This window comes from Varanus komodoensis, unplaced genomic scaffold (genome assembly GCF_004798865.1).
Source record: "Varanus komodoensis strain SLA01 unplaced genomic scaffold, ASM479886v1 scaffold109, whole genome shotgun sequence".
Taxonomy (NCBI): Eukaryota; Metazoa; Chordata; class Lepidosauria; order Squamata; family Varanidae; genus Varanus; species Varanus komodoensis.
Genome location: NW_025335313.1, coordinates 635,983 through 651,203, shown reverse-complemented (window position 1 = coordinate 651,203; position 15,221 = coordinate 635,983). Strand labels below are relative to the sequence as shown.

Below are 15,221 nucleotides of genomic sequence, written 5' to 3'. Positions count from 1 at the left end.
GTAAACCACAGATTCCTGTCAAGGAGGCATTGAAGCATCATGTTACACAAACCACAGTCAAGTCATCATGGACTAAATATACCCAGCTATTCCACAGGCACTCATGGGCTGGCAAAGGAGCCTGGTCCCACTCTAAGAGGAAAGCTACCAAAATAACCCAGTGTCTATTCAGGACAAAGAGTCCTGGCAACTTAAACCAAAAACATGAGGTTATTGCCCTGTGTTACCCTGGGAACCTCATGAATTATTTTATTTTTCGATTTATATCCTGCCTTTTTCCTACAAAGGGCTCAAGGCAGCTTACATCATTCTCCTCCTCCATCTTATCCCCACAACAACAACCCTGTGAGATAGGCTGGGCTGAGAGGCTGTGACTGGCCCAAAGTCACCCAGTTGGCTCCATGGCTGAGCGGGGACTAGAACCCAGATCGTCTGAGTCCCAGTCCCGTGCTCTTAACCACTACGCTCACACTATGCCACACTAAGAGATGAAAACCAAGCCATTTAGTACCATATTGGCTCGTCCATGGTTAAACCTACGTAACATGAAGGAATCTGGCATATGGTGGTTTGAGTAAACTCTGCTTCAATGGGTACTATCTCTGTATAACATTGGAGCTGCTGGCCAAATAACTGAACCCTGCAAATTCAACCTTGAAAAGCACGTTGAAATCTCATGGTAGCCACAGACAGCTTCAAATAAGCTCAGACACAAGACATCTTGAGCACTTGTTTGTGAACTGTCAGGCTATCTCAAATGTTGTCAACACCTTGATCTAGAATGACTCAGGACTGTGTAACACCAAAAAACTCCACCTTGTAAATTCAGAATCACACACACAGTGACCAGCTTCATTCTTGTAGCAACAAACTTGTAATCATCCAATTTAAGAATGCTGAGCAACATCTAATGCTTACAACAATAGTTTCCAGAGTGAACACCCATATGACAACTCAGTGGTGGAATCCCTGGTATTTTTCAGGACTTCTTAGCCCTCACACCCTTCTGGAATCACCTACACACCAGAGTCCTCTGAATCTTGAACTACCCCTATTTTTATGCCTAGGTAAGACCCAAGATATAGGAAACAGGATTCGGGGAATGAACCTGTAGCCAAACTCTGGAGACAAACAAGGAGACAGGCAAGCACACTGGCAAAGCCTCACCCACAATGTGCACTGCTGCTGCTTTACAAGTACAAGTGTGGCTAAGTGTTCTTTAACCAGGAAGCTTCTATTTTGGCAGAAAAGGAGGTCACTGTATAAACAGAATATGAAACAGTTTTCCCTGTCCGGCATCCTTCATATATTTTGTCCGACAGCTCCACTGTCTCTCACCACTAACCATACTAGCTAGGGATGATGAAAGCTGCAGTTCAAAACTTCTTCAGTTGAAGAAGGTTGACACAAACGGTTCTGAACAAGTAGCAAAGTGTCTGAACTTGCCTGCTTCAGGTGTCTATAATCAAATATAAACATAGCAAATTCAGTTCCACAGGTGCCAATCCATATTGCAGCCAAAATGGCTTCATCCACAAACAAGTGGGAAGTATCAGCAGCTCAGGGAAACTGGATATTATTACCTGCAGAAGCCAATTTGTCTCTCCCAAAGATGAGAATGTGCTCTTCCAATTACTATAACTGGCTAATCTAACTTGTAGAAAAGGCATGAAGTATACAATAAACCAATTAGTTCTGAACAGAAGCATATGAATTTCTCAAGCATTCCCGAAAAGGGTCAAGTACACTTATAAAGCAACAGCAAAAGTGCTACTGATCATCCAGGTAAGAAGTTGGATTCTTGAATGTGCTGACTATGGAGTCCAATTAACAAGATTCCACCTAAACAGTCACTACTGATGACCATGATCATTATCCTGGCAACTGATCGCCCGCCCCTTCCTTCTCTCTGATGCCAAAGAATTCGAAAGTGAGGTTATCTTGCTGCAGTGCTCAAAGAGACCAGTTCTTCTGAAATGTGCAGAAGTCTTAGTAGAGGGAAGGGTAAGCCATCTGGGCTCTGTGAACACCTGGGACCAAGAAGAACCCCACTGGCAGCTTCTCAATACTTCTTTAAAGCACAGCACTAAGAGAAAAAACTGATTTGCCCCCTTTGAGGGTGCCAATGGTCTTGTGGGTGAGTGAGAGAGAGATGGAGATATCATAAAAATGGCTCACTACTGAGACCCCATAGGCTTCTAGAGACACAGGAATCTTGTATCCTGAATAATAGCTTTTTACTGTGGACATTTTATCTCCTAAAGCAAAAGAAACAGAACAAGACAGGGTTAGCCTTCCCAATAAGGAACTACAGAAATCTGAGGTAATTTCAACTGGCAAACTGTAGTCCACAGCCCATGTTAGATACTGAGGGTAGTATTTTAAAGTCCCATTATCCTGTGGCTAATTTCAGCTCTGAATGTTTACTGTGATTCTACATGGGCATCCAAAGTGGCAGGTTCAGTGACAGCTCTCCCTCTGGATTATTCTTTATGTTCCAATACCAAAACCCAACCTAAGCACTCATAAGGAAAAATAATACACTCATAGACTTTTTGAGACTCACACATAACGCCTGCTATTTCTAATGACCCATTGTCAATTTGCTTTTGCTGGAAAAGCCTGGCTATTGCCCAACTCTCCAGTCCGATGAATGGCTATTCTCCTGGAAGCTGCAGCCTGATGCATTTCTAGTAGCCAGTCACAAAAGTGTTAATGGTCCCAAAGCTCTGTATTTAGCACAAATCATGTGGGGCACACTCTAATAATAATAATGTTTGCAGAACTAGCCTGACCCTGTCATTTCCATGTGACCTTTCAATCAAGTTCAAACATAAACATGTGCAATTCCAGGCTAAGGAACAAGCTGCTATTAATAAGCACCAAAGTACAGGTATTTGTTTTTTAAGATAACCCATCTACTGAAAGAGTCGTTTCCAGAGGCAACATTAAATGACATGACATTAAAAAAAGGAGTCTTTCCTTTATTATGCACATCAGCCTAGGACTGAGCTGAAATGACAGCATGTTTTTTGAACATTCCTGCCCCCCAAGAAAGTATGCTTCCCTTTGCAAATTTACACCCCTTTGTGAAAAAGTTCAGAACTGTTTACAAGGGGATGTATGTTGGGTTCTAAAAAAAAAATGTTCCTATCATCAAGGCAACTGGAATATTCTTTCGTTTGGGCCAAGCATCCCAATGATCATTCTTCTCAATAGGATGTACATTCTAATTTGTTGCCTTGACAAGAGGGATGAGTTCCTTTCTGTGTCCCAGTTATAGTTTCAAACTAGTTTCAAGTAACAGGAAAGGAGGTGGGAGGATGGTGTTGAACAGCTGAAAAAAGCAATCTCTAGAAGACTCAAAAGTGCTTCCAAAAAAGGGGGAAAATCAAAGCAGTACCTCAACTACCTAATTGAAAAGACATTTGAGCAGTTATTTAACCGAACAAAACTATATAACAGGAAAGCTCTAGTAAAGTCTCTACTGCTCTTATTTTTGAAAGAGGTAAAAAAGCACCAAAGCTGATGGCTCAGTAGAGCCAAGGGCTCATCAGCCATTGCTCAAGCCCCTAGTTTTAAAAAACAAAAAGTTACTGTAAACCAGGGCTGTAATGTTTCATCACAAGTTAATCTGGCGTTACTGAGTAATCTGTCTGAAAGACAAGTGCTTCTGTGCTAATTGACACAGGAAGTGACAACTCTAAACCTCTAAATATTCCAAGAGATAATATTCAAAACATGTCATGATCAGAGCACCATCCCAACAAGAACTTCTTTATGTACAGTCCATTGTTTTACCCAGCTGCCACCCAATAACAGCTATTCTGTTAGCTCTGCTGAGAAACTAGTGGCCTCTGGCCTTCCCTCAACTATCACTGGGCAGTATCTTCATCCAAGCTGGCTGTTCTAAGAACTAGTTACTGAGCTTGCCTGCTTTCCTTCTCTCTTTCCTTTTTCCTTGTTATAAGCCTGAGGCCAAGGACTGTCTTGCTGTATTCATCATCTACAAGTCAGTAACCAATTTTTTTTGGTTAAAGAATTGTATTAAAACACTTTAAGTGAAGAAAAAATACATAAAAGAATTTGAATCTCCACCAGAAACTTCCATTATAGGCACGATTCACACCTGGGAATTCTTGATCAACACACATAGCAGTGGAATGAACCTAGAAAACATTTAACTAGATCACTGCATCAAGGCAGGCAAAGAACAAATAGTGAACTCTAGATTGATCCAAAACATCCCAACTAAAAAGAGCCACCAAGCACACGAAACTTGGATGAGGGAAAGGACAATAGAGAAAGACAGAAGGAAGCATTCTGCAGAAGGCAGAACAAGAAGTATGCTATAATACTTACTTCTACACCCACCTTTGGCAGATCATTTTATAACACAAAGAAACTATCTTATAAAGGAAGATGTACTGCAACTCAATGCCTACAGTAGAAATGGAGAGACAAGGGGATGGGTACATGGTTTGGGGAAATAAAAGGGGGAAAGGCATGACATTTGATACAAAGGTTTGGAACCCAAGGAAAAAGCTAAAACGGGCAAATGCATTCAGTTTTAGCTATTTTGGAGTAGAATTCTACATGCTCAATAAGCTCAAAATGAATGAGTTCACTTTTCAGGACAGGAAGATAACATTGAAACTAAGGCCCAACTCAGTTAGGTGCCCACTCCCCAAAATACTGTGCCTCTGGATTTCAGGTGTAGGAGGAGTATTTCCCCTGTTAGTGTAGTGGTGATTAGTGTAGCACAGGACAGGACAAGCCCAAACAATTCTTAACGGTGACTCACCAGGAAGTCTGTTCATGTTGACACCTTGGGCTGAGAGTCCTATCCCCATGTACCTTCAAAACAAACAAAAGTGTGTTAATGCAGGAAACAGTGAATGGCCAAGCAAGATCGCACAGTGCTTCTTTTCCCCACTGAAAGCACAGTCCGAATGGGAGAAGGTTGATGTTACCACTCAGTGGAGACTGTGGTCAGATGCCTTCTAAAGTCAAACAAAAACTGCCTCTGTCAAATGGTCAAGGAAGCAGCTTTTCAAAATAATCCAGTCTCTTTGATCAAATCATTTCTACCTTTGTTACCAGTTCTGGTACAAAAATGCATGTCATTCATATGTAGTCATAGACAGCCACAACTTAAAGTTGAGAATTTTATGTAGGGCTGAGTTACATGTATCTTTCCCCTGGTTGCACACTCTGAGCCAGTTGCCCTACCCCCAGTCAGGATGGGCATGAAGCAATCTGGGACTTGCAGCTTTGTAGAAGCACTGTATGCACACCTCATCTCCAGCTGCACACAAGATACTTCCTTCTCCAGTGACTAAGCAGGGTGCACTGTCCTTCACAGATAGTTCACCTGAATTATCTGCTACTGTCAGGAGTGATTCTTTGTGATAGCCAGCTTAGGTTCAAGAGCTTTGGGAGTTTTAGGCATGCCACATAGTTTCTACATAAAAGGAAGCTTGTTTTGCTGTGACTTCACTGATAGTTCTAACATAGCAACTAGAAGATTTCCAGAGTCAATGAACCAGCAGTATTTAATATAGTGCTTTAATGCCTATATCAAAACCATTGCTCCTAGCCAGACAACAAGCTTTTCAAGAATTCTAAGGTTCTTAGATTTAATTCTCTATCCTGTCATTGATTCAGTGCAAAAGCCTGAAAGCCATGGTGGTATAATGTTAGAGTGCTGGACTAGGATTTGGGAGATCTGGGTTTCAGTCCCCACTCAGCAATGAAACTCAGGGGATGACTTTCAGCCAGTCACTGACTCTTGATCTAACCCAATAGGTTTTTGTGAGATTGAAATGTAGAAGATGAAGTACATGTAAGCCACCTTCCCTTTGCAAGAGGAAAAAGGGCATAAATCCTAACCTTTACCTTTAGGGTACACCTGTCTGAATGTCATAAGATGTTGTGAGAATACAAATAGCACAATTCTATGTTTACTTAAAATAATGTGCTCAATAACTTACTTCTTAAGTTAGTGAATGCAGGTTGACTACTACTGACAACTTATGGTTGACAACTAACAATATATTAGAAATTAGGTTCTTCAGCTGACCTATTTGTGAGGTTAGCTGCACAAGGCCCAAATGATTTACTACAATATGTCCTTATCTTTGCTCTCTTTGCTCTCATAAGAAATTACCTGGATGTGTAACAAAATCCATCTACTTTGAATGCCAATGTCTATATATTTTTAAAGCATCCTTTAAAACAAGCTCTACTCCTTTTTATTCAACATATAAATATAGAAGTACAACTCATACAGAATGCTTATACATCTAATTCCAAGGAATCCACATAGTAAACTACAATTCATACATTGAGAAGATAAAATTCCAGGTATAATCATATGTCTACACACTATCCCTAGGGCATTTAGGCTAGAGGGAACCCCAATAATCATATTTCCTGAAGTCCAAAGAATCTCAGATATACTGCTCCAGACTTTATTTGAAATCCTAAAAAGAAGAATTCTATTTTGCATTTGTGAAGCTGATGCTTTTAAAAGTTCTTGTTTAACTATTCATCCTACTATTGTGCTACCACAGGGAGTAAGTTCTCATGTCAGGGTAAGCTATGCCGCAAATAACCAACAGTGGGTTGGTTCTTTACTGAACAATCCATGTTATTTTCGATAGATAACTGGGTTCATTGTGGATTACCCCTACCTCCTTTACCCTTGGATCTCCACAAGGTATCTCAGAGAACTACATGCATGGTTGCATATTCCCTTCTTCTGCAGAGATTTCCCAGAGTTTTAAAAAGAAACTTACAGTGATACTTCGGCTCACGAACGCCTCAGTTCATAACCAAATCGGGTCGCGAACAAAAATTCCATAAAAATTCTGACTCGGGCCACATACTCCACATTGGGTGGTGACCATGATCGCAGCCGTCTCCCCACCCCCAAGTGGGGAGATGACCAAGATTGCGCCCTTCTTTCCTGCATGAGCGCACCTGTGATTGTGCCCATTTTTCCCGCAGGAGCGCAACTGCAATCTGGGTCATCTCCCCCCCCCCCTCGCGCGCCCACGACTGCACCCATCTCTCCCCCCTCTGACAGCCCCATGCAGGGATGACGGGCACAATCGCAGTTGTGCTGGGGGGGCGGGGAGATGGCCGCACTCGTGCTCGGGGCAGGGGGGAGATGGCCGTGATCTTTGTTGTTGTTTGTCACTTTGCTTCACATTTTTCTGATTAAAAATAGTTACAGAATGGATTAACTTTATTTACACTGAACCTTATGGGGAAATTTAACTTGGCCCATGACAAAAATTGGGTCATGACCAGAGTCCTGGAATGGATTAAGTTCATGAGCCGAGGTACCACTGTATTTCGTTTGACGGTTGTCAAAAAAAAGTATTCATGAAAAGGGGAGGGCCTTACAATCTTCATTCTTCTAAGTAGCTAAAACCTGGGAAATAAGGGGAAAGTGCGGTTACCAGGAACTATGTTGGGAACATCAAAAACCTTTATGATCTCACTGTGAAGAAAAACTGCCCCCTCCTTTCATTAGCAAAGATCCCTCACAGCTTTTCTTCTCTTAGCAGCTCCCCATCAAATAACTGTCAAGTGAACACTAAGTAACACGTGAAGGCTCTCTTAGTCAACGTCCATGCTTGATATCTATACACTTCCACAGCAAACATTACTATGACAGGCAAGCATTTCCATTTCAGCTATTTGAAGTTGGGCAACTTGTGCAAAAAAAGTGCACTCATTCAGTTGTTCAAAACACTTAAAAAAAAAATAGGTGACTAACCATAAAACATAAAATCTGCATTAACAAACCAAACCAAACAGTAGACACCAACATTTATGTACAACCATTGTGGAAGTCAAAGCTAAATGGCTTCTGTAAGAAGATTTGGGCAACTTAGTAAGTAGAAGCACTTTCTTCTCATGCCAATACAGCAAACTGGGAGGCTGCCAAGAATGGGTACTGAGGCAGAAAAACTGTTGTTCTCACTCTGTATGAGAAAAATTAAAATTCTCTCCAGTGGGCAGTTGGCACTGACCCTTCTCTGATGCAGGGAGACACTGCTGCACATTCCAACACTGTTACAAACAATAGCTGGAGCAAAGTATTTTATAAGTGTAAGTAACTCCTATGAAAGAATCCTAGTCCTTTATAAACATTGCATGCCAGAGATGAAAGACTAGTTGTGACAGTCACACAGCTCATGCTGTTCATTGTAGTAATAGTTCATCATCTTTCTACAGAATAGCATTTCTAAGTCTGGGATAAACACTCATTTAGCAGAAAACCATTTCTGGGTACAACCAAGCTTTTGCACACCAAACCAAGCAAACCAAGTTTGTGTCATACCAAACTGTTGTAATGATCCACACAAACAGGTATAATGTATCAAGGCAAATACCTTATCCACTAGAATACTGTGTGATGGAGATGCTATTATCACCATACTACAGATGGAATGAAGGCAGAGGGAAAATTTGACTTATTTGACTGTGAAGTCATGCCTAAGTGTTGTTAGCAAACAGATCTTCAATCCTGTCACTGTTCCAAAATTTCAACACTGCCTGCATTCAGTATGAATATCTGGGAAAGTATAGCACAAACTAGAACTAGAAAGCTGATCTCTGCATGACTGTATAATAATTATACAAACTTTACGATGCAACAGTTCCAAAACATAATATTCCTTAGCACTCAAGTTCCTCCTCCCACAACCCAGTATCACTAGCTGAACAGCATAAACTTCAATCCATAATAATGACAATGTGTGCATTGTGCCATTTTCAGACTAAGTATCAACTGCTATCAAATCCACTGTATTCTGTCACCTAATTTAATATAACTGGCCCTTGGTACATACCGACTGGTACTATTAGCATATTCAAACTGGAAAGCATGGATACTTGTAATAGCTTGCCTCTACCTACCAGCACAGCAAAGAGTTGCATCTGCCTCTTGAGCTCACCTTTCTTTTCATGCTGTCTTTATGGTTCCTCTCAGCTACTGCTTGATGTCAATGCACACTGGCTTTCTCTTATGATTACAGCTAGCTGGCACTTGTACTGGTATGAACACCATGTTCTGCAAGGCACATTTTATGCATAATCATCTGTCTTAAAATCACAAGGCAGTTTTTCAGCTATTAGACAACTGACATCCTTAGTGACTCTGCTTGCTTGCTGAAAGAATACAAAGAAATTTGGCACATAGTCTCCTTTTTCCAGAAGGCCAATGACATTCTGTATTAAATTTCACTGAAAAGAAATGTTCCAAAACATTAAGCTATCCTGAACAATGCCTATAAGCTAAAATAATCCAGAGTAAGCGGCAATGGCAAACATGTCCCACCTGAAGTCAACATGGCACTGATACTGCATTTTTCAGCCTTGCAAAGAATTGCTACCTTCAAAACCCACATTCTGGCTATCTCCATCTGTAGGTATTCTTTAAGAGTCCCCATTCTTCAAAACTATCTTGCCATCAAGCAGTTCAGCACAGTAATTAAGGGCATGAGCTCAGAAGTCTCTAGTTCACAACTCAGTCAGCTCTACCACAGACTTGCCTGCTTGCCTGAGACAAACCACCATCTCCCAGCTTTCCGTGGAGGTAGCAATCTTGTCCTACCCTACAGGGCTGCTATATGAATCACTGAGGTTATTTATTGAAGGTTTGAGAATTGGGGGAAACATGATGCACGTATCAATTTTACTGTCATGTTAGTAACATTCCTCCTGAACCTCTCTGATTTAAAAATGCAATAATGTTTCTTTATCTCTAAGACTGATATATTAGACAGACTGGGAAAGCACAGGAATTACCATATGCCTGCTGTTTATGAGAGTTATCCTTAGAGGTATGATCCTTTTGATGGGACTGAACGTGACAGTTGTTCCCCGGGCTATTACATGAATGGCTACCAAAAAGTTCCTGATTCCTGACACTACTGATAGTAAATCACATGATTCTTACCTCTTCTGCCAATGGCATGGTGCCCCCATTTTCTGAGCTGTAGTTAAAAGTTGATCCCCACTCACTAGATTCATACAAGGATTTATGGTCAAGATTTTAATTTAAAATTGTTTTACAGGGAAATTCTCACATCACTATAGGGCACTAGAAAATTCTGCAGCAATCATAGACACTCATGCGAGTTTTTTTTTTTTTTTAACTAAGCCAGTTAATTTCCAAAAAAAAATTGATTCTTGGAAATGTATAAATAATTTTGTGACATAAAAGTAGTCTAACTAAATTAGGTGATTAAATTTGATCCAGTCACCATTTGAGTGTACTGATCTATTTGAGTCAGTACACTAGACTCACCAAAAATATTGGAGCTGTTCTATTTCTTCAATAAGATCAGTGTTATTTATGCATATGCAAAAAAAACAACAACAACAACCATCCCTGAATTCTCCTAAGAGTAGATATGCTGGAAGTAGAATGCAAAAATGGATGCCCCAATTCAACCCCTCCTCACAACAAACCACTCTATGGGGCATAAAGTATTATTTTGGGTGCTTCTATCCACATCTTATCCAAGATAAAAAGTTAATGTGAGTATACTGCACACTTGCTAGATTCCTTGCTTTAGAAAATCTCATGAGAAGCTGCAGGAAAAGTATCTCAGGCAGGCCTGACACACCACATATGGCTTTCTTCAGTGATTCTTCTCACCCAGCAGCCTCACCATTATGTAAGGAAGTGATAAAATGAGTCAATAAGGTATGAAAAACAATGGATGCATGTAATCATGGGAACAATCTTTGGCTTATCAAGAATCTATCTAAGCTTAATTTGGTTTTTGAAAGCTAGTTTAGTGGCCTAGCATAGAGGATAATGCTTTAACAGCAGAAGTTGGCTGCCATCCCCAACACTGAGCAATAGGCAAGGGGTGCTTCTAGATCAAGTTGAAAAAGAAAATACAACTTTTGGCAAAAGGGACCACAGTGAGAAGTCTGGCAAAAACTCCTTGAAGACTGATGATCTAATGTCAGTTTCAGCACCTGCCTTTAGCTCTTGTAAGTGCAACCAATTCAACCTCCTCCGTTTCTTTTAAGAACATCTGGGAAGGAATGTTGGAAGCCATGGGTTAAGTGGGGAAAAGAATACCTCTCTGTACTTGTCTCTAAAAACAGTTTAGATATCAAATTTAAATAAACATAGTTTCATGTATTAAAGCAGCAATCCTATGTAAGTTTAGACCAAACACACTCCCTAAAACTTCAAACATACCCCAGCCACTATAGCTTGCTTGGGAATGCTGGGAATTGTGGGCCTTTTTCTTGTCTAAATTTCCATAGGATTATGTCCTTAATGCATTAATATATGAATAAAAATAAATAACATCTGTCATTTTCTATGCATGTCTCTATGTTCCAGGTTCTGGCCACAAGAAACCAGTACTGTGTAGCACAGACACGTATATTTACTATTTCTTCAGAAAAACTACTGATATATGTTTGCGCCTTGGCTCAGACACTGTCCTCTGATTAACCCCACAGGACTAATAAGCAATACAACTTAGAAACATATAAAAAAAGAAACAGAGTGAGTTAGAAGGGTCCTCCTGGGCCATCTAGTCTGACCCCCGGCTCCAGCTGGCTCCACTCATGACATGTCTACCATGTGCATATCCAGCCTATCCTTAAACACCCCTCACAGCTGGGGTTTCAACTACCACCTGTGGAAGCCCATTCCATACCCTAGGGGTCCTAACCATCAGGAAGTACTTCCTGGCATCCACCCGAAATCTTGGTTCCCTGAGCTTTGCTCCATTGGAACGTGTCCTGCCCTCCACTACAAGGGGAAAAAGGTCATAACCCACATCTGTGTGGCACCCCCTCACATACCTGTACGTCGCTAAGAGGTCCCTCTGAGTCTCCTCCTCTCAAGGCCAAAAAGACCCAGCTCCCTGAGTCTCTCCTCATATGGCTTACCCCACAAACCAACCACCATCCTTGTGGGACTTCACTGCACCCATTCCAACCTCGCTATATCCCTCTTGTAACAAGAGGGCCAGAACTGAACACAATACTCCAGCTGCAGGCACACCAGAGTCATATAGAGTGGCAGCCACGCTTCTGGCTATGCATCCAAGGTGGCATTTGCCCTCTTGGCCACCACATCACACTGCTGGCTCACATTTAGCCTGCAGCCGACCAGCATCCTGAGATCCTTTTCACAAGTGCTGCTCTCCAGCCGCTTGTCACCTAACCTGTACTTATGATGCCCATTCCTATGCCCCAAGTGCAAGACCTTGCACTCATCTGCATTGAACGCCATCTTGTTGTCCCCAGCCGACTCCCACAGTCTGTCCAGATCCTTCTGGATCTGGAGTACCTGCTCCACAGTTGTGGCCACTGCCCCCATTTTAGTACCATCTGCAAATGTGACCAGCAGACTTCTCACCCCCTCCTCCAGGTCATTGATGAAAAGATTGAACAGGACTGGTCCCAGGCCAGAGCCCTGGAGGGCCTACTTGTCACCTACCGCCATCTGGATGATTCTCCACTAACAGTTGCCCTCTGTTTTTGGTCCATGCCCTAATCCATTGGACAGTGTATACGTCAATCCCAAAATTCCTCAATTTCTCAATCAGGAATCATGTGGCACTTTGTCAAAGGCCTTGCTGAAATCCAGGTAAACCACATCCACCACATCCCATCTAGCCACCTCGAAACCTTGTCACAGAATTCCACATGGTTCATCTGGCAGGACCTGTTTTTGCAGAAACTGTGTTGAGTGGCCGTCAACCTCCCTTCACTATCTAGGGACTCCAGAGCATTTCCTATTATGAGCCTTGTAGAAGTACTTCAGAAGATGCTAAGTCTGCAATTCTAGACATATTTACCTGGGAGTAGTCCTATTGAATTCAACAGGGTTTGCCTCTGAATAGGCATGCATAGGATTGCACTGTATATAGCAGGGCTGGCCAGACTTGCTCAACAGAAAAAGAGCCACATATGGTAGATGTCAGATGTCTGAGAGTGGCAAGTGGGTGCCAGTGGACAGCGAGCTGTGAGATGTAATATAAACTCAAAGAGCCTCATGCAGTTCCTGAGCTTTGGCTTGGCTACCCCTATAGCTTAGCCATTTAACACAAGGGCCCTCTTCTATTATGATTTCCACACCTTTGCTTGTACTTCAATATATGAAAATCCAATTGAGTTGGAAAAAAAAAGTTCATACTTCATTGCTCTACTCTGTTCAGCTGATAGTTCACCTACAGCTTTCAGTGGGAAATTACTCAACTGCTTTCAGTGGGTTTTAGGCTTCATGAAACAGGCAAGTTGGTTCTCAACTTAAAAACAGAAATGATATCCCCCCACCCCCCCACACACACAATATATCCAAGATTCATGACTAACTCTATTAACTGCATTTCCTGTAGGCCTGGAAATCACATTTTATGCAAAAGTACAATGACTTTTTATTGTAGTGGCTGAATATGAAGAACAGGCATGAGTACATGCAACCGAAGTGTATTAGTTCAGAATAAAAACAGGCCATAGGTCACAGAAATTCTAGTTTACTGGAAGTTTTTCATAGAATGAGATCATCAAGAAAACCATCAAGGAAAATCTGACATGTGGCACAGTGCTCCAGGTTCCATATTTGGATTGCCTGGTAAGGATTAATTAATATATGCAGCTTAGTCCCAAAGATGACTGGAATTAACGGCAAGGAAAAAGCAACAATGCATTCCTGCATCAGGGTATTTATGCAACTCCCAGTTTACTGACAACAGTGTATTTTTTTTAAAAAAAGAGACACCTTGCAACTTGTCTGCAAGAAGCATAAATAAAATACTGCTACCTATCTGCAGCTGTTTCATCAAAGTCAATGTAGGAATGAGATCCCTATTCATTAGGCTGCAACTTGTACAGGTGGTTTTCTAATTCAATTGCTAAGATGTAGAATGGCTTGGCTAAGCAAAGAACCAATGCAACCAAAAGCTACTTCTGCTGAATGTAACATGGGAGTGTAAACCATTAATCCCCACAGGATGCTTGACTACAAACTTAAACATCTGATCTCTCAATTTAGCAACTGGGACCAACGCACAAAAAATACTGCTGGGGTACCAAAGTAAGGAAAAAAACATTAAGAGATGTTTCTCAGTCTCCATACCTTTGCAGTGACATAGGATTCTCAATAACCTTATGTCCAGATTTGTAATTTAATTATTAATATCAAAATGCCAAACAACCCAGAGCAAGTTAGCTAAAGTCCGCCTTCCATTGGCAAGGTCTTATTTTCTCTTTTCCAGAGACAACAACAGTTCTTTACTACAGTGTACTGAAGCAATTTCTGGTTAAGTGGCTAAGTTTCCTTCAAAAAGAGGCTTACATTTGATCCTACCCTATCATTCAAGATGTGTGTTTGTTCTCAGCACCCCTGAAAAACCAAGTTTCATAATATGAAGGGCCTCAAGAGAAAAGAACTACGAAACTTCCACAGTATTAGTCATCAATCCTCAAAACTACTTACTCTAAAGTAAGCAATAGAGCTAAGAGGATGATACTACTCCTGAATAATGTATTCAAGTCTATATCATAAGGCAGGGAAAGCAATCCAGTGACTGCCAGATATTTTGGACTAAATAATTCATAATCCCTTACCAGTGGCAATTCTGCCCAGGCTGAATGGAGCTGTAATCCATAAAATCTGGAGAACACCAGTCTGCCTATCTCTTGCCTAAGGTAACACAAAGAAAAGTATTTCCTGATGAAGTTTTAACAGATGAAAGTACAGGATTACTGATCTATGGTTCTCACCAGACCAATTGAGAAATCATGCTAAGCTACTGTGGATTAATTACCTTGCAAGATTGTATGGCATGCACCAACCACAATTTTAAATATGCAAAATATGGAGGGCATGTATCCTCAGAACAACCAGGTATTTTTAAAACCTTGCATAACCCAGTGGGTCCAGGTATGCATGACATAACAAAGCCTAGTGTGTGCCTGTCATGGCTTTCTTGCTAAAAATGGAGGCTGGCACAACCGTAGCCCACTGTGACTTAAATAAAACAACTATGGAGGACTGATTTAATTGTGTAAATTTCAGACCGTCATCATCCTTTAGATTTAATGGACCATCTCTGTTCTCAATTTGCTTATGTCTACAGAACTGCTTAGCATAACCTATCTATATCCTTTCTTTCTGGTGAGTAATGGCAAATGATTTTCATACAAACTTATTTTACAGC

At 41.2% G+C, this 15,221-nt stretch overlaps 1 protein-coding gene across 5 annotated transcripts in view; it reads right to left on the bottom strand.

Moving 5' to 3' along the window:
- RANBP10 (RAN binding protein 10) overlaps positions 1 to 15,221 on the bottom strand; it is a 51,114-nt gene that overhangs the window by 33,748 nt on the left and 2,145 nt on the right. For 2 of the 5 annotated variants that reach the window (XM_044419825.1, XM_044419828.1), the window contains exon 3: positions 4,805 to 4,857. In XM_044419825.1, coding sequence (XP_044275760.1) covers positions 4,805 to 4,857 — 53 coding nt within the window. Of the gene's footprint in view, positions 1 to 4,804; positions 4,858 to 8,934; positions 8,953 to 8,972; positions 8,992 to 14,628; positions 14,695 to 15,221 lie in introns of those variants that run through there. The other 3 variants (XM_044419827.1, XM_044419829.1, XM_044419826.1) reach the window with 3 other exon arrangements.